Raw genomic sequence first — 20,448 nt, 5'->3', positions numbered from 1 at the left:
AAAGAAAGAGAAAAACGCATCGGGAGAATAAGAGAAAGTTGGAGAATGACTAGAAACAAAAGAAAAGAGAAAGAAAGAGGCTGTGAAAGAAAGAGTGATTCACAAGTTGCTACAATGTAAACGTCGTCTGTATTTTGTTGGAATGACTTCGTTTGAACAATTCAAAGTTTGTGTTGGGGATGTGATAGCCAATCTTTGGCCAAGTGAAAAATAGATACACATGTATAGATAAAGGTGGAGAGAGAGAGAGAGAAATAAGGAACCTGAAAGAGCTTTTTTTTTAAGAGGGAGGGAGGGAGAGAGAGAGATAGAAAGAGAAAGTGAGAAATAAATAAATAAATTCACAAATCGAAATATCTATTTTTTTAAATGCAAGCAAATTTCTGTTTCACAAAAACTATGACTCATACATATGAGAGAATCAGAAATACAAAAACATTTTTACTTGCGTAGAATTTTGAAATCTCCTAAACATGAAGTGAATATGTAAACACGTGACCCTGGTTTGAAATTTATGGAAAGAACTTTTTTCCCTTTTGTTTCACACAGACGTAAACAACGCCCATAGTAGGATAGCTCTGTAGGCTTATCTGAGAACTAGACATTGTAGGATAGCTCTGTAGGCTTATCTGAGAACTAGACATAGTAGGATAGCTCTGTAGGCTTATCTGAGAACTAGACATAGTAGGATAGCTCTGTAGGCTTATCTGAGAACTAGACATAGTAGGATAGCTCTGTAGGCTTATCTGAGAACTAGACATAGTTGGATAGCTCTGTATACTTATCTGAGAACTAGACATAGTAGGATAGCTCTGTAGGCTTATCTGAGAACTAGACATAGTAGGATAGCTCTGTAGGCTTATCTGAGAACTAGACATAGTAGGATAGCTCTGTATACTTATCTGAGAAATAGACATAGTTGGATAGCTCTGTAGGCTTATCTGAGAACTAGACATAGTAGGATAGCTCTGTAGGCTTATCTGAGAACTAGATCTATGTCTGTTTTCCCACATCGATTGCAGATGTAGCTGTTGGGCGTGAGTTTAAATCTCGATCTAATTGTCAACAAGAACGTTTTCATGTTGAATGTCTTCACTCGGAACAAGCGGATAAAAAAATAAGGGAAGTAACTTGAACCTTGTGTTAAAAGACAGTCTGAGATGATGAAAGAGACACCCGAATGTTTGTGTATTATTTCAAATAGATGACGAGGGTATTTGTAGTGACTAAGTCATTAACAGCTTCTTAAGTAAATCAATAGGATTCCCACATTGTCTTTTTCTTCCTCCTCCTCCTCTCTCTCTCTCTCTCTCTCAAACACACACACACAGACTTCGCATTATCACTATTTCTCTTTTCCTCTGTCTCTCCCTCTCTATTTCTCTCACCCAGAGAATCATACACGTTCTCAAGATTTGTAATTTAATATGCATTGATACATTCTCTCTCTCTTTTTTTTTTTTTTGCTTTCTCTTTTTCTATTTCTTGTTCACTTACTCTCTTACTATCTTTCGAGAGTTTCTTTTCTTCTTATCTGTTTCTTTCTCTTTCCAATTGTCGAATTCTCTACTTTTTCTTTTTCATATTTTCTCTCTCTCTCTTTCTCTATCTCTCTCGCTCATACCTTTTAACGCTAGCTCGGTCATGCTAACTAATAGAACAGCAACATAACGAGATCACATAATTAGCGCTCGGTCATGCTAACTAATAGAACAGCAACATAACGAGATCACATAACTAGCGCTCGGTCATGCTAACTAATAGAACAGTAACATGACGAGATCACATAAGTAGCGCTCGGTCATGCTAACTAATAGAACAGCAACATGATGAGATCACATAAGTAGCGCTCGGTCATGCTAACTAATAGAACAGCAACATAACGAGATCACATAACTAGCGCTCGGTCATGCTAACTAATAGAACAGCAACATGACGAGATCACATAAGTAGCGCTCGGTCATGCTAACTAATAGAACAGCAACATGATGAGATCACATAAGTAGCGCTCGGTCATGCTAACTAATAGAACAGCAACATGATGAGATCACATAAGTAGCGCTCGGTCATGCTAACTAATAGAACAGCAACATGACGAGATCACATAAGTAGCGCTCGGTCATGCTAACTAATAGAACAGCAACATGATGAGATCACATAAGTAGCGCTCGGTCATGCTAACTAATAGAACAGCAACATGATGAGATCACATAAGTAGCGCTCGGTCATGCTAACTAATAGAACAGCAACATGATGAGATCACATAAGTAGCGCTCGGTCATGCTAACTAATAGAACAGCAACATGATGAGATCACATAAGTAGCGCTCGGTCATGCTAACTAATAGAACAGCAACATGATGAGATCACATAAGTAGCGCTCGGTCATGCTAACTAATAGAACAGCAATATGACGAGATCACATGACATCTCCTAAGGTCAGCAGCCGACATTTATCACACACAAGTATAAAGAAAACAACAACAATAAAAAAAAAGTGTTATCAAAGTTTTGTCTGGAACTGGACGGCCTTGACCTATCTCTATTCTAAATAAATACGGAATGTATTTTTTCCTACGATCTTTCTCTTGACCAGTTAATGACCAGGTCTCACTGCCAGACAGACTCAGATAAAAGAAACATACTGAATCATGGGATAGAAAGAGACCACCGTTGAATGACCAAGTTTCAAGTTTCTTGCATTGCATTTAGACGGGAAACAAAAAACTTCAACAAAAACAAAATCAGATTCAGAAGCGAAGTCAAAAACTAACAAATTGAAGAGTGCACTTCTTGCTTCTACCTTTGTCTCCATCAGTTTCTATTTGTCGCTGAGGAAGGACTTGTGGCTAAAGCGTCCTTAACATTGATTTTGGTCCAGCATATAGGTATATTCATTGTATTATTTTTATACAGTTGTTGTTGCGTATACAGTAGACAGTATGTGTTGTGTGTTATAGAAAACTCTGTTACCTGCCTCTAGTTGTTCCTTTACTTCTGACATGAAGTCATTGTTGGAATGTATCATGCTGCCTAAACAGTTCAACGTTTCTACTGTTTCAAACTTGTGGTCAATAATGTTAATTTATTGTTCTTTTACCTGATATTCTCTTGTCATTAGAAAAATACTTGGTTTTGTTATCATTTCAAGTTCTGCTGGTCGAGATGCTTCTTCCTGTTGAGTGAAGGCTCTAGCAATGTCAGAGTTGTCTTTACCCAATAAGACAACGTCATCTGCATATGCAAGATATTGTTCCTGTTGGTCGCGGACCTATGTTTTCTCTTCTGAAGTACTTAGTAATAGTTACCCTTGTGTTTTTTTTTTAAATATTCCTTATTACTTTCTCTAGAGTCAGATTGAAAAGCATGAAAGTGAGTCTCCTTATCTTAGTCCTCGTGTAATCCTAAATTCTTGTGAATGTTCTCCCTTTACTTTTGAGGTGTTTAATGCCACATGTATACGTTTTGTCAGTTTTTTTTTTTTTTTTTTTTTTTTGGGGGGGGGGGGTATTCCAAAATCCTGTAGTGTTTAATATAGATATTTCTTTTTAATGCTGTCATAAGCCATTTTATAGTCTACATATATACTGGTACAGTGTATTCATAGCATTTGTCTAGTGTTAGAGAGCTCGTTGAGTTAGTTGGGTTGCGCACTTTATTTGACCGACAGTGAACCTACATTCTATAGTGACCACATAGACTTTGGGTTAGAGATTAGAACTTTTAGAAATCAGTTACTGCTAGACTCTTGAGGGGTAAACATTGCTGTTAGTGACGGACTAGACTGTGGTCCATTCTGTATTAAACATTGTTTGAAGTTCACCTTGAGTCAATTTGGTCATTTGAGTCTTTGTTCCTGTTGGTACCTGTTCATTCTTGTGACGGATTAGCTTGCTCCAAGAACTCGCGAGTGTAATACATCCTACAAGGTACTCACGCACGTAGTATAATTAAGTAAAGTTAGAAATACTTCAAGTACATCTGAGTTACACATGCATGATATGTATCCATTACACTATTATACATCTTAGAGTGAACATGTGATCTGTTGTGGATCTGTTAGGTCAGAAACCACATTGAAAGTAACCTAGGATTTCTTCTGCGTACTTTCCAAATAATAAGCTTTTTGGTTAGGATCTTTTTTGTTATATATCCCTCTCTAATAACAAAACTTTGTTTTCGTGTATTGGGATTATAAGTGCTGTTTACAATTCTGTTGGAATTAATTCTTCTTCCCTGACTCTTAATATCAGTCCGTTTGGTAATGTAGGTCTTTACCTCTATATTTAATTAGTTCTGCTGTGATTTGGTCCTCTCCTGGTGCTTTGTGGTTCTTCATGGTTCTAATTATTTCTGATGTTTCGCTCAGTGTTAGGAGGGGGGGGGGGGGAGGGGATCTGGTCTTCCCTTAGGCTATTGCGGTGTATTGGAATAGAGTATATCCAATGGTGGAAGTTTATGCTTAGAATAGAACTAGCTCTGACTGTTGAGGGCGATGTTTTGATTGTGTTCAGAACAGGAACTAAACATTTGTTGTTTCAACTACAAACGTATGTGTTTAATGATATAATATTGTATATGTAAAATGATATAATATTGCATGTGTTTAATGATATAATATTGCATGTGTTTAATGATATAATATTGCATGTGTTTAATGATATAATATTGCATGTGTTTAATGAAATAACATCGCATGTGTTTAATGACATAACATCGCATGTGTTTAATGACATAAAATTGCGTGTATTAAATGGCATAACATCGCATGTGTTTAATAACATAACATTGCATGTGTTTAATAACATAACATTGCATGTGTTTAATAACATAACATTGCATGTGTTTAATGACATAACATTGCAATGGGCACGAAAGTTTCCACTAAATTAAATGTATATTATATTGCTATCTTCCGAAATACAAATCGTTGCATCTTATCTTATGTTATAAAATATAGACGTCACTTCACGTCATCTTCTTCAACTCTTAGTGGTCCCCAGTCACACTCATTGCCTTTTTCTTCTAGAAATTCATCAACTATCAAAGGTTAGACTGAAAGGAAGTTTGTTCTTCTACAGCTCATTTTATGAAGTTATCATAGATGTTCTAGAATACTGGGATTATCCAAAAGAATTGTATTATTTGATAACGAATGTTAAGAACTTTTTTTTATAATTTATATTCTATTCTGTAAGTTTGATTTTATTCATGCAGACTGATGGATCGTCCATTTTTTCTTATTGTGCGTTTTTGTTATTATGTTGAAGGGTTCATATAACTAATCTTATAGTCTGAGATGAACCTCGCAGTCTTTTCCAGATCAGGCCGCTCGCCATATTGTTTTTCTTCCATAGGAGTATCTTAGAGCCGTTGTCTTGTTCGGCCCTCTCAATAAATTATGCGGCTTTGAAGGGCATGGTCGGCATTCTATAGTGACAATCCACAAGTGCCAATAACACTAGTTGTCCAATTTTTATCTTCATTTAATATTAATATTGCAAAAATTATTTATCATGATTGTCGATATTAAAAAGATTTAAATACATATTTCAACCTCAGAAAGTGAGCTGTTTTACTTTGTCAGATAATTTAAGTTACAAAGCTTGTGTACAGAAAGCGCAACAAAGGTGCCCCACGGAAACGCTTTAAAGACCAGCTAGGCGCCGACTTGCCTTAGATGACATAGAAGAAGTAACCTGGTTGCATGCGGCCACGGAACGAGACAGCTGGAGGTCACTCACAAAGGCCGCGGTATACACATTTGAGACCAAAAGAAAATCCGCTGCCGAGGACAGACGCAGACAGCGAAAAGAAAATCTTAATCGACCACCGGTGGACAATGGTTATGCTTGCTTTGGATGTGTCAATATATGTAGGTCACAGCTGGGGCTGCGTAGCCATTAGAAATACTGCATTCCTTATTAATCTAAGGGACTCGAAGACAAGACTTATTATTATTATTATTATTGTTATTATTATAATTATATTTCTATATCTATGTATCTATGTATGTATCTATTTGTCTATATCTATATATATCTGTGTATATTTATAGCTATCTATCTCTCTATATATATATCTATATATATAAAACGCCAGAGAAGAAAAGCAAGGCCCACGATCTCCAGCTGGAATAACATGCCTAGTGTGCAGCCGAACATTCCGGGCTCACATAAGTCTCACCAGGAGACATAAAACCCCAGTGCAAAGCCCTCAGCCCCCTGGATGACAAAATGGTCATCATCGAACCACGATGGACGAACTATATATATATATCAATATGAACACTATATATGACACTCGTGAACACTGAACTGAACCCCCTCCCCGCTCCGTTTGTATTGACGTAATAGTTAAATAGATCTAACGGTAATAAAAAATATCTAGAAAACCTGTGGCTATATATCTAACTGTAGGACACATCTGGACCTTCACAGATCCGAGTTACCTTAGTCAACGAACTTCCTTGACCTTATTATATGTAATGAAATGGAATCAGGTCGAGCTAAGTTCTGCCATGCGATCAGGCCGCGCTAAGTCTTGTAACAAAGATATGATCGCGTTTGCTTTTAGAGTAGATTAAATAAAGCCATGTCAATAAGTACCACAACAAAAGTAGTCGCTTCGACAATATAATCAGAAACACACAAATATAATATCTTTAACATGGAGCATTGAGTCTGAGAGATAGATATATAAGCCAAGAGATGGAAAGATTGGTTAAATAGAAAATAGGGTTAGATAAATAGATAGATAGATAGATAGATAGATAGATAGATAGATAGATAGATAGATAGATAGATAGATAGATAGATAGATAGATATACATGTATAGCAGTAATAGAGAACAAAGAAGAGAAGCCACATTTCAGCAATATGCATAATCAAACATTATTTACATTTTTATATAGTGGTCTAATTGTATAGAACATCGTGATGTCATGATGTCTAATTGAAAGTGACATCTTAGAGTCTAAACGTTAAGAAATACAAAACAAGAACAGAAACTGGGGCATGAAGACATACATGAAAACATAAATTATTTCTTGCTTAAGTGAGCGAACATTCTGATGACCCGGAAATTATTGCTAGGTCAAGGTTCTTTTTTTTTACAGCGAAACATTACAGTTTGTATATTTCTAAACCAAACGTAAGCAGGAGAAAGAAAGATGCAATTGTAAGAAGGAATAGAAACATGAGATTCATAGATTTGGCTTTTAGCTAGCCATGAGTTTCCTGTGGCTACGTGTAGCCAAGAGCCACATGGCCTTGTCAATTGTCGTTAAGAACATTCCTGTGCCATCTAGCAAGGTTAAAAAATAATAAAGGTTTTTCTGGATGGGTCTCTTGTCACGCGGAACAATGTGAAGTGTGGGGTGGGTACGTGGCAGCATTCGGGAAGTAAGACAGGAAACGGTGAGTGCGCATGCGTGTGACTGTGTTTCTAATTGTGCAGATGTGTGCTTGTGTCATTATGTGTCCGTGAAGGATGAGGGTCACAGAAGTGCATGCATTGCTTGGATGTAGCCACAAAGAACCCGATCTAATCTTTTGTTATTAGGGTGGCAGTGTGCAAAAGCCAAAGCCTTTTTAATTGGTATCTTCGAATCGATGTCTGAACTGAAGAATATAACTGTATATCACATCTTCTTTTTCAAATTTAGTGCTTTAAGAAATAAAATAAAAAAAAAAAAACAAGTCTTAATTCTACAACATCACTTTATGGAGTAAAGGCTGATTAAGAGACTAACGATTAACTGACTCACGACTAATAGAGTAACAAGAAACACAATTTCAGGTAACCATCGTTGTAAATTGGATACTCCGATGAGTTCCAAAGAAAAACACATAAATGTCCTCTACCACCAGGACATTCAGCTAACATAGCACGTCACAAAGGTGATTGCCTGGATGTGTGGTCTGGGAGCATCATCTCAATAGCCTCACGTTCGAACCCTGCCCATTCCAAGAAGTCCTGCATGAGGTTTGGACTAGGACTTTATACTTTTTAAAGGAACTTTCGAAACTTGTAATAGAAAACAACGACGTTTTGACCTGCTGTCAAGTGTGTTGGTGTTGTTGATGGTCTCAAGTGTGTTGGTGTTGTTGATGGTCTCAAGTGTGTTGGTGTTGTTGATGGTCTCAAGTGTGTTGGTGTTGTTGATGGTCTCAAGTGTGTTGGTGTTGTTGATGGTCTCAAGTGTGTTGGTGTTGTTGATGGTCTCAAGTATGTTGGTGTTGTTGATGGTCTCAAGTGTGTTGGTGTTGTTGATGGTCTCAAGTGTGTTGGTGTTGTTGATGGTCTCAAGTGTGTTGGTGTTGTTGATGGTCTCAAGTGTGTTGGTGTTGTTGATGGTCTCAAGTATGTTGGTGTTGTTGATGGTCTCAAGTGTGTTGGTGTTGTTGATGGCCTCAAGTGTGTTGGTGTTGTTGATGGTCTCAAGTGTGTTGGTGTTGTTGATGGTCTCAAGTGTGTTGGTGTTGTTGATGGTCTCAAGTGTGTTGGTGTTGTTGATGGTCTCAAGTATGTTGGTGTTGTTGATGGTCTCAAGTATGTTGGTGTTGTTGATGGTCTCAAGTGTGTTGGTGTTGTTGATGGTCTCAAGTGTGTTGGTGTTGTTGATGGTCTCAAGTGTGTTGGTGTTGTTGATGGTCTCAAGTATGTTGGTGTTGTTGATGGTCGTTGACTTAGAGCACCAAACTGCTGGTTGACAAATAAATCACTTTGGGCGTATTATATTTTAACTTATAAAACTGGAAATAACTTGAATAACCTCTTTGTGAACAAAACTAAATATAATTTTTTTTTACAATAAAGAGTTACAAATGTTGAGATGAAATGAAATCAAGTTTTATTTGAAACAAATCTCACTGAAGAGACCTCTTTACACGCTGGCATCTTGGAGTCATCTGGTGTACTTATCACAGCTTACGACATCATTCTACAAGACTAACATTAAATAAATGCTTTCTCTCTCTCTCTCTCTCTCTCTCTCTCTCTCCAACCAACAATAAATACTCCATTTCTATAAAACGTAAGCAACACACACACACTCCATAACAGTTGGACCACAAGTTGACTAGTTCTCTCTATTTCTCTCTGTTCTCTCTATTTCTCTCTATTTCTCTCTTTTCTCTCCATTTCTGTCTGTTCTCTGTTTTCCCCTTGATATTGTATTCTTTCTTGAAAGATCTCTGCAAGTCCAGAAGAACTAGTGACAACACAATAACATTAAAATAGTGTTTATTCCTGTGGTAAGCCTCCTAAATAGCGCTGTGAACGTATCCAGCTTACCAAGACAGCTCTAGTGGAGGATTTGTTCTATTTCTGCTGCTCAATACTCGCAGATCCAATAGACCTTGTTGAAAACTTTACAACACCTTCAGATATATACAATACAAATAGGTTTTGTTGAACACTGTACAGCACCTTCAGATATATACAATACAAATAGGTTTTGTTGAACACTGTACAACACCTTCAGATATATACAATACAAATAGGTTTTGTTGAACACTGTACAGCACCTTCAGATATATACAATACAAATAGGTTTTGTTGAACACTGTACAGCACCTTCAGATATATACAATACAAATAGGTTTTGTTGAACACTGTACAGCACCTTTTTCTACATATTCTTCATTATAATCATAAAGCGATAAAGCAAACATTCCGAAGCTTCATTAACTTCAGACATCTTCGTGAACAAAAAAAAAATCAGACATGACCAATACCAGAAATCAACTCATCAATACATTTCATTTCTATTAAAAATGATGTAGCTTGCCATCTTGCACTATTAATTGTAAGGGGATGTCTTGAGAGACGAATAAGTTATATTCGTTAAAGGGACCGAACTGCTCTCCTAGCACACACCGCCCTTTTTCTCCCTTCCCCCCCCCCCCCCCCCATCGAATTCCATTGAATACAGAAAATATTTTTAGGATAATCGATTTGTAATAAAGAAAAATAAATGTAGAAAATAATGTTATCACCGTCAGCAATCACGTTAAAGGTAAAATATGTGTAAGGTTTATAATAGAAAATGTAGTTTACAGGTAGAATGGTAGACAGTTAAAAAGCATAGAGCCAATCAAAATGTGCGGACTGGTTGCAGTGTGATTTTTTTTTTCTTATTTTCATTTTTATAGAGCTTAAGGGGGGGGGGGGGGGAGTAAGAACAACAGCACAATTCATGTAGACATGTCAAATGTCAACACATATGTATAGATGTCAATGTGTACCAAGTGTTAGGTTAGGCTGTAGATTGCACCAAGTGCACTGTGTCGCCACACAGCAGCAGTGATTTCTTCTAAATATTATAACTCTAGATCTACCTGTGCCATCATATGTTTTACGTTGATCCATTTGCTATGCCGAGGATTTAGGATTTCCTGGTCGGGAAATGTAATAAGAATGAATGGCTCCGAATCAACACCATTTACATAAAACTCGGGTGAACCTCAAGGAACAGACTTAGAGTCCAGTGTCTTTTTTCTAATTTAATTCTTATCTTCTTATCTTATAAATGTTACTTCAAGAGAGAAAATAATTAGGCCCTACGCATTTCATGTGTCAATCTTGTCATGCATGTCAATCAGTGACTTGAATTCAGGAAACCAATTCCATAGCTTATGGAATAATGGGAAAATGTACGAATTTGTCCTTTATCATTGTGTCTTTCTGGGTATTTTATTAGGTTTTGATTTTGTTTACATTTTGGTGTTTTATGTATTATTGCTGCTTTAATTGAAGCGTCTCTAAATTAAGAGATTTTGTCTGTTTCTACGGTCCACGATTATCGTGGTTGTCATGTAGTCTGCACTCAGCTAAATGCATTTTTTAATTTCAATTAAAGATTAATACATATTGTTAAGTTTTTAAATTTTGCATTAGATTTAGAATTTCCTGTGACCAGCAAAACGACCAACCGCCTTTACTTTTCCACAACTGTCAGGTAGAGCTGGGTGGACTCAGAGGCGACCTGAAGATCCCGAAATTAAAAGTCCCTGTCTTCACCAGGATTTGTTTAGACCTTTCGGTTCAGAAGCCAAGCGCAGGGTTAAGTTAGTTTTATTCGATTTGATTTAAGCTTTATTCATTCTTAATTACTGGCATTTTTCAGGGTTGAAAGACTTACTCCAATTTGTTTCCTTTCTCTGTAACTCTCTTGGTAACATGTTAGTATACTGTGCTGTTATTGTTCTATATTATAGTAATGATGCAGTTGTCTGTAAATAATTAGACTTTCAATGATCGGCCTGTCCATTTCTTTATGTTGTCCTCCCATCGTCTGCATCTTCTTTTTGCTAACCCTAACCCCAAAAGTCTGCACCACACCTAACATTAACTCCAGAGCGTACCTGACCTCAACCTTTTACCACACCTGATCATCTCTTGTGCTCTCGTCATCTTTAGTGTTTACTCGTTTTACTAACTGAATTAACCCCTGACCCGTGACACACAAATCAAATTATAGACTTTACTAACTGAAATAACCCCTGACCCTTGACACACAAATCAAATTATAGACTTTACTAACTGAAATAACCCTTGACCCACAAATCAAATGATAGATTTTACTAACTGAAATAACCCCTGACCCTTGACACACAAATCAAATTATAGACTTTACTAACTGAAATAACCCCTGACCCTTGACACACAAATCAAATTATAGACTTTACTAACTGAAATAACCCTTGACCCACAAATCAAATGATAGATTTTACTTACTGAAATAGCCCCTGACCCTTGACACACAAAATCAAAATTACTAACTGAAATAACACTTAATCCAGAAATCAAATAACAGATTTTACTAACTGAAATAACATTTGACCCACAAATCAAATGACAGATTTTACTAACTGAATTTACCCTTGAGGCCTTGACCCACAAATCAAATTGGCTTTAGCAATAGAAGCTCTCAAAGCTAAAGTCCATGGCTGAGAATACTCTGTTAAAGTGTCCAGTTAACTGTGCTAAGGAATTAATAAAAAAACGAACATTTTAATATTTACATTTTTATTAGTAAGCTAAATCAGAATGACCAAAAGTAACAGACCGGTGTTTTAAAAACTGATAACGAGGCTTGAGAGTCTACGTCACAAGAGGACTACAGCAGACGTTATTGACGGCCTGCTAATTATACCTCGAACCGAGCTAGTGAAATGTGAGAAGGCGGGCGTCCAATGAATTGGTGTTGGGCACGCAACTGACCTAAAGCCAAAACGAAGTCAAAATCCCAAGCTGCGGGATCATCTTACAGTGTCCCGCGCTCGACAGATAGGCCCGCACGCGTAATAGCTAAAGATAAGATCAAGTGATGCAAGTTTCATAAGCGTTACGAGAGACCAGCTTTTGAAAGGATTACGCTGAAAATGTACTTAGTTTAAACTGTTGCTATACAATGATAGGGGCGACATCTTCTGCACACGATTTCAAAACAGTTCTCGCTGCGACTCTGCTAGTTCTGTGATATATGTATAAATGTGTTGTCAAAATGGGACTACATGCGTATTTAAAAGGTTTAAGTTGATACAAGAAATAATAATGTTTGTTAATAAACTGTATATTTGGCCAGGTGTGGCTAATGATTTAGAATTGTTACATCTAATGTCTTAGGTCATCAGGGCTGTATTAAAATTGATGATGACAGTTCTACATAGAAGTGTAAATTCCTGGCGTAGTGATAAGATGACTTTGTGACTTCTACTACATGTTGTACTTATATAATATATATATGTTCACTTGTATATTAAAAACATTGATAATTAATAATAATAATAATAATTAAACATGGTCGAGAGGCTAAGTGCACTTGAGCTTGGCTTGGATACCTATGAGGGAGCTCGAGGTTCGACACCGACTCGGGCAGAGTTGTGTTCACTGAGCGCCTAAAGGCAGCACGGAAAAACCTCTGAGCATGCTATAAGCATGAAAGTAGCACTATATAAAAGCCATAATTTATTTTTATTTTATAATTGTTTACTTCTATATTTGTTTAATTAAAAAAAAAATTATTTGAAATTTAACTTAGAGATGTCAATATAGAATTAAAACGTACAAGCTATCACTCAGATGACACGTCTTTATGTAATAATAATAACAATAATAATAGTAATAATAATACTAATAATACGATGCATTGTTTCCCCTTAACGAAGCATGACCCCGGCAGTGCCCAGAAAATGAAATGAAGTGTATCTCTACAATACTAAAAATAAGAGATTTATTCTCCTTGTGGAACTTGGTCTTACTACTGTCAGGTTTGTGATGTTTCATTATTAATTAAATACATACCTCAAAATTGTTTAATACATAGACATCATCAATATAAATTTTTTAGAGTTATGAAGACCTGTAAAAAAGACATTTTCTTCCCGATAGTAAAGCTTACTATTATTATTAAAATAGTATACACCAATAGTCCTGCAGTGATACTAAAATTCGATCACTATATATATTCATTAAAGAGAAACAAATTGCTCTCGGGCTATCGTTGGTCCAGCTTGGAGTAGTCATTCGATGTGATCTGTTTGCAGAAATATCAGGCCAAGACAAAATATCTTCTTACCTAAGTCTGTCACGTTTGTGGGTTCTTCGCTACTAGGTTAGATGGATGTCCCAGTTATTAGTTATGAATTCCAAGATTGTGTTCGTATTACAATGTGTGTGTGTATATGTGTGTAAATAGATGACAAGGTTTCATTACAATGTGTGTGTGTATGTGTGTAAATAGATGACAAGGTTTCATTGTATTTTTTTCCCCGCTACCTTTACTATTGTTTATTTGAATGTTTATCTCCCTTTCCCGTGAGCTGAATCTTACACTTGTGAGCGTAGAAGGTGGTTACCATGGTAACGCCACTCAGCACGTTCGGTTTTGTTTATTTTATCTTTGAGCTACTCATCTTGCGTTGTGTCGCTGAGAGCTCAGGGCCGGATGGTCTCTCGGAACATTGACAGCAAGGTCTACAATTACAGTTCAGTCGCCGCAATACGCAGCAGAAAGTAATTTGATCTTTTTTTTCTTCCTTTGTAATATTCCAGAATTGAAAAGAATAGATTTCAATTTAATATTGTATTTTGTCCTGTAGACTAGCCGTGGTTTTTAATTATCTATGTTGTAGTCATCAAAATACATATGTACTCTTTGAAAATTTTTTTTTGACAGCAGATGGACTAAAGTGCAACGTAATTTCAAGCTTAACAAATCTTCACAATAAATATTATATTGGGTATAGTGTGTGGTGTGTATAGTAATAGATCACATATTTTATTTAAGTACACTTTGTTTTTCGATATCGAAAGGGTTGAGAGGTAGCGGATATTTAATTGTAATTATATTTTGTTGTTGTCTATTTAGTTTTTTATGGTTAAAGAATTTGAATTAGTTATATATATATCTGACTTTATAATATACAGTAATAACAAGATGATATACAGTATCATAAAACAGAGAGGGTGTGAGTGAGAGAAAGAGAGAGAATGAGAGAGAAAGAATGAGAGAGAGAGAGAGAGAGATAGGGAATAAAGAGAGAAAGAGATCAAACGAGAGAGAAAGAGAGTGCGAGAGAAAGAGAGTGTTTGAGATATTGCTAGAGATTGAAAGAGTAGCCGAGAAAGAGACTGGGCTGGAAAGAGGAACAGAAAGTACAAGAGAGAGAGAGAGAGAGAGAGAGAGAGAGAGTTAAAGAAGCTTGAAGTAGAAAGAGAGGAAAATAGAAAAAGAAAGAGTGAAAGGGAGAATGGTCGAGCAAGAGAGAGTGTGAAAATTGTTAAAAGAAGTTTGAAATATACAGTTGCAATCTAAAGGCTGAAAAAATAATGCAAGTCCTCCTTTTTCCTTTTCATCTTTTTAAACAAGGTGGAAACATAAACTCAAAATCGGCCCCCGAAGTGGTCCACCCAGGCAGGTAAAAAGGCAGGTTTCAATATTTTCAGAAAGAATATCATAATGAAATTCTATCAAAGAAAAATGACAGAGAAGAATGGAGAAAAAGGTTGACAGTTCTTGTGTGGTGCCCCAGCGGTCCAGCAGACCAAAGGATAGGTGAAAGTGAATTAGAAATTAGATGTGAACTGGCCTAACTGATGTCTTATAATGAGTATCTAATTGATGTAATTGTTTTTTAAAGGGTCAATCTCTTATTCCTCAAGAAAAAAACATTTCCGAAAATAAAAAAAATTCCTTTAGTTAAGTGTTTTATGTCTGTAGTGGAGTGCTGCAGTTTATGCGATAATATGAAATACTACTTATTAATTGTTCTTTTAAATTATGTCCAACTTATATGTATACTAAATAGATTTTTTCTCTTTAATAAAAATAAACATATTTTGTGTAAATGTAGTAGTTAGTATAACAGAACTTACTTAAAATGGCAATACGAATGTATGATTGTGTGTACTTTTTGACAAAATCCAAAACCGTTTATTAATTGTGAATAGTTGTAAAAGTGGTTAATTTTTATCAAAACAAAAACTGCTTGCATAAGTGATTTCAAAAATTAGATTTTTCGCTTTCGGAAAAGAAAAAAGTAGTCGTTGCTTCAGAACTTTGAATGGTCTAAAATATTATGTCAGATTTTCAGTATCTTTTCTAGTTTACGAGATCTAAACGGAACGGTCGGACGTACGGACAAAATTTCACACAATACTAATAGAGTCTTTTCCCCTTTCGGGGTCCGCTAAACATAGTTTTTCAAAAGCCATTTCTTAGATATTGATCTTCAATTAAAAACCCATTATAAGGTCTAGATACCTGGAGTTCGGTATATAACTAATTCTACCCATAATCTACAAATATTTGTAAACGTGTATTTCTTTTCTTTTTTAGCGGCCCCCGAAAGGGGAAAAGACGCTATTAGTTTTGTGCAAAATGTCTCTCCGTCTGTCCGTCCGTCCCGTTTAGATCTCGTAAACTAGAAAAGATATTGAAAATCCGACATCACAATATTTTAGACCATTCAAAGTTCTGATGCAACGGCTACTTTTTTTTTCTGAAAGCGAAAAAATCTAATTTTTAAAATCAGTTATGCAAGCAGTTTTTTAAAGAGAAAAAGCTAATTAGTATGCATTATAATTTAGACCTAAATTACAACGAATAGTAATCTTGTAAACGTCATTTTCGTGAAATAATTTTTATGGCGGAAATGTTTTTTTTTTTTTTTTTTGAACATTCTAATAAGAGTTTGAGCCTTTTCAACACAATTACATCTATTATAAGACTTCAGTTAGGTCAGGAGAGGCGCGGTAGCTGAGCGGTAAAGCGCTTGGCTTCCGAACCTGGGGCCCCGGTTCGAATCCTGGTGAAGACTGTGATTTTCAACATCGGAATCCTTTGGCGCCTCTGAGTCCACCCAGCTCCAATGGGTACCTGATATTAGTTGGGGAAAAGTAAAGGTTGGTCGTTGTGCTGGCTACATGACACCCTCGTTAACCGTAGGCCACAAAAACAGATGAACTTTACATCATCTGCCCTATAGGCCACAAGGTCTGAAAGGGGAACTAGTTAGGCCAGGTTCACATCTAACTTTGCATTCACTTGCACCTATCCTTTGATCTGCTGGACTATTAGGGCACTACAAAAGATCTGTCAACTTTCTTTCTCCATTCTTATCTCTCATTTGTCCTTGATATAATTTCATTTGGATGTTCTTTCTGAAAATATTGAAGCCTGCCTAGGTAGACCACTTCGGGGGCCGATTTGTAATCTTGTTTTTTAATGTCATCATTTCTTGCGATTTTCTATCGCCCCTCCCCAACATAAGTTAAGGCCACTATTGGATTGTGCTGCTTTTGTATCTGTCTGACCATTTGTCAGTCTCTTTAGATCCTATAAAATAAAATCGACTCCTGAAATTCTGGCTTCATTCTCGCCTGTTTATTTCTAAAAACTTGGAGCAACGTGAACATTTTATTGGTCCTTTGAAAGAGAACTTTTTTTTGTTTACCTTACACATACATCACTTTTAAAATACGATTTTTAAGGTTTCATAGAGTTATCCTAAGGAGTACTAAAGACATTTAATAGTATGTTGTATAGTTCTAAAACATTCAAGTCTCTGAATATAAAGCTCGGGTATTAGCCTAATGAATGTTCTATAAATAAGACTCGATATATGTTTATGTGTGCCACAGCTACATTATAATCTTTTGGTAATTAGCGATGATGGCGATTTTTTAAAATCATATCTACATATTGAATGTCTACATATTGAATGTCTACATATTGAATGTCTACATATTGTATGTCTACATATTGTATGTCTACATATTGAATGTCTACATATTGAATGTCTACATATTGTATGTCTACATATTGAATGTCTACATATTGTATGTGTAGATATTGAATGTCTATGTATTATACGTGTAGATATTGAATGTCTACATATTGTATGTCTACATATTGTATGTGTAGATATTGAATGTCTACATATTTGAATGTCTACATTTTGTATGCGCATCCTTGTATACACATAGGTTTAAACAACGTTGATAAGAAAGTTCGGTTTGAATCAGCACAATATCAAATGTAATATGACGGTCCGCCTAAGAGTTTCAGTAACTACACAAACTCAGCATATATTATCTTGTTTCTTTTAACTCGGAATGATTTTTTTTGTAAATGTGTAAAATGTTTTCATGATGACCATCAAGTTGTAGAAGATAAAAGAAAGTCCAGTTAAGTGTATCAATATGTCTCGACTACCGCGCTACGTTCTCAGCGTTCCTCATTGGGAGGAGGTCACGTGGTCAAAATCTAAGATAAGGAGGGAGAGAGAAGGGAGAGTGGGAGGGAACCAAGAATCAATTTTAATGTATGACAAACACATTTATAATCGACACAAAAACTCTAGAACTGATTGGCTTTCAAAGTAGTTGACATTGAGAAGTGAACTGCTTTAGTCCCAGCAGCCTCTAGTACTGTTCCAAAGTCACGTTCTGCTCATGAACATGGTGAACCAATGGATTAGTTGTCCGTGTTACTCAATGATACAACAATCTTCTCGGCGATAGTTATTGACAGAGAGAACAATAGTCCCTCTCCTCTTGTTGCAAGCATGGTTTCAATTCAGCAAAGTCTCTGCTTAGGAAAGACATAGCACACTTTCTCATTAAGGAGCAGTCGTTTTGTCTGTCCGGGGAGGTTTTTAGTTTGTTTGTATGGGTGTTTTGTGTGTTTCTGTCTGTCTGTCTGTCTGTCTCTGAGTGTTTGCTGATACTGCATTGATTCAACAAAATAGATGTACAACAAGGGGTCTAACTCGGACTAAATCTTTTGAATTGCGTCACTAACGAACTCAATGAAAATAGCATTCCAAATTCCAAACATAGGCTACATAAAGTTAGTAGATTAATTCACATATGTTTATACAATAATATAATAATAATATGAGATTAAATAAATAGAAATCATACAATCTCCAAACTTAAAAGATTTAATATTTTCTTTTGATTTTATCATGGAACTAGATTTGTATTCAGCAGTGCATACTCATAATATACTAATAAATTTGTTATTCGCAAACAAAATTAATTATTAGATTTTTTGTATTGCACACTTACACTTTAGACAATAATTAGCAGACAAGATTATATCGGGAAATACACCATCTGGTTTCCAGATCCTAAGTCATTGGTCACCATCTGGATTCTGGGTGCGTCAAGTCCACCTATAGTCATTAGTCACCAAGGATTTGACTTTTACAAGGATTTGATTTTTACTTAGACCGAATTTTTTGACACTAGACTAATTATTCTCCAGAGTGTGGCCAAACCGAAATGATCAATGAATCTAAGAGGAAGAGGAGACTTGTGTTAAGGAGACACTGGCCTTTTAGATGACCTGTAGACCTCAATGTGTGTGTGTGTGTGTGTAGAGCAGTCTGGCCAACAACTTCAATGGTAGCCATTAAAATGACAAAGTCGTAAATTAGATCTCAGTCATGCATGTTAATCAGGGACTTAAATCTGTCAACTTGTTGGTCTTCCTGGTTGGTTCCGGCAATCTATTTGAGCATTTGTATGACTTTTGTTCGATCCCTGTCTTAGTGGGACTATATTTGACCACGTGAATTAAGAAACGTAACTCTGATTGCAACATGAGTTTTCAATTCCTACAATTAGCTCAATACTTTCGGGAAGAAATGATGGTCACTTGTCGACAAATGGACGCTGGTCAAATGTTGCAAGCTGGTCGAAACTTGGAGGCTGGTCAAAAGCTGGAAGCTGGTCAAATGTTGCAAGCTGGTCGAAAGGTGGAGGCTGGTCCAAAAGCTGGCAGCTGGTAAAATGTTGCAAGCTGGTCGAAAGTTGGAGGCTGGTCAAAAGCTGGAAGCTGGTCAAATGTTGCAAGCTGGTCGAAAGGTGGAGGCTGGTCCAAAAGCTGGAAGCTGGTCAAATGTTGCAAGCTGGTCGAAAGTTGGAGGCTGGTCAAAAGCTGGAAGCTGGTCAAATGTTGCAAGCTGGTCGAAAGTTGGAGGCTGGTCAAAAGCTGGAAGCTGGTCAAATGTTGCAAGCTGGTCGAAAGGTGGAGGCTGGTCCAAAAGCTGGAAGCTGGTCAAATGTTGCAAGCTGGTCGAAAGTTGGAGGCTGGTCAAAAGCTGGAAGCTGGTCAAATGTTGCAAGCTGGTCGAAGGTTGGAGGCTGGTCAAAAACACATGTAAAAGTGTATTCATTTTTCAAGCTAAAATTCCACACATTGACGTATGACCTGGCAGGTAAGTTAATAGAGCGTCGCCCTTATAAGTCGAATGTCATACTGGGCTATTGTATTTCTCTTGATTATTTCATCCCAAGTAAAACATGTGAGTCTAGTTTGAAGTGTTTGAACAAGAAGGAGGAATTCATTTGTTAGCATGCCTTTGTTTCTCTACTAGAAGTAAACTTCCGTCCTTTGTACAGCACATGCACTTAGCCTAAGTTACTGAGACTTCATATTTTTGTTACTTGAACTTTTGTTACTTGGACTTAAGGCTACTTGGACTTAAGGTTACTTGAACTTTTGTTATTTGAATTCCTATTGTTTCTAACATTTTCTCTCAGCCTAATCTGAATCATTAATGAATGTCCACATGAAGCTGCTGCCTTTGACACTCTTCATCTTCTTATATATAATTAGAAAATGGGATAAAAGAAATATTTATGGTAAGAATAATTACATGTAATTCTAGACTGGATGTGAGTAGACAAAATGTGCATGCTATTCAAAGGGGGGGGGGGGGGGTTGAGAAACATTTTATCCACTGAACGAAAACAAGTTTTACCTGGCATTCAAACCCTACCCTATTATACCCCACCTTCTCTTTTCTCGGTCATTTCCGTCCCTTTCCTTTTTTCCTGTCTCCCCCCATCTCCTTGCAAGAGGCTCGCGCGTGGCGCTACCAACGAGTCAATGTACCCTCCCGCCACCGCGCGCCACGTCCTTCTCAG

The 20,448-nt window shown here is 36.6% G+C and overlaps 1 protein-coding gene across 1 annotated transcript in view; it reads right to left on the bottom strand.

The window, feature by feature from the left end:
• The window catches only part of LOC129924302 (homeobox-like protein HDP1), a 30,754-nt gene extending 20,380 nt beyond the window's left edge, over nucleotides 1-10,374 (bottom strand). Inside the window, exons 1-2 of the mRNA XM_056018560.1 lie at nucleotides 10,344-10,374; nucleotides 8,058-8,706 (exon numbers count right to left, since the gene is read on the bottom strand). Coding sequence (XP_055874535.1) covers nucleotides 8,058-8,706; nucleotides 10,344-10,374 — 680 coding nt within the window. The remainder of the gene's footprint in view (nucleotides 1-8,057; nucleotides 8,707-10,343) is intronic.
• Between the last annotated feature and the right edge of the window lie 10,074 nt (nucleotides 10,375-20,448).

The sequence above is a fragment of the Biomphalaria glabrata genome, chromosome 1 (assembly GCF_947242115.1).
Source record: "Biomphalaria glabrata chromosome 1, xgBioGlab47.1, whole genome shotgun sequence".
NCBI classification, from domain to species: domain Eukaryota; kingdom Metazoa; phylum Mollusca; class Gastropoda; family Planorbidae; genus Biomphalaria; species Biomphalaria glabrata.
This window is presented reverse-complemented; position numbering and strand designations above follow the sequence as displayed.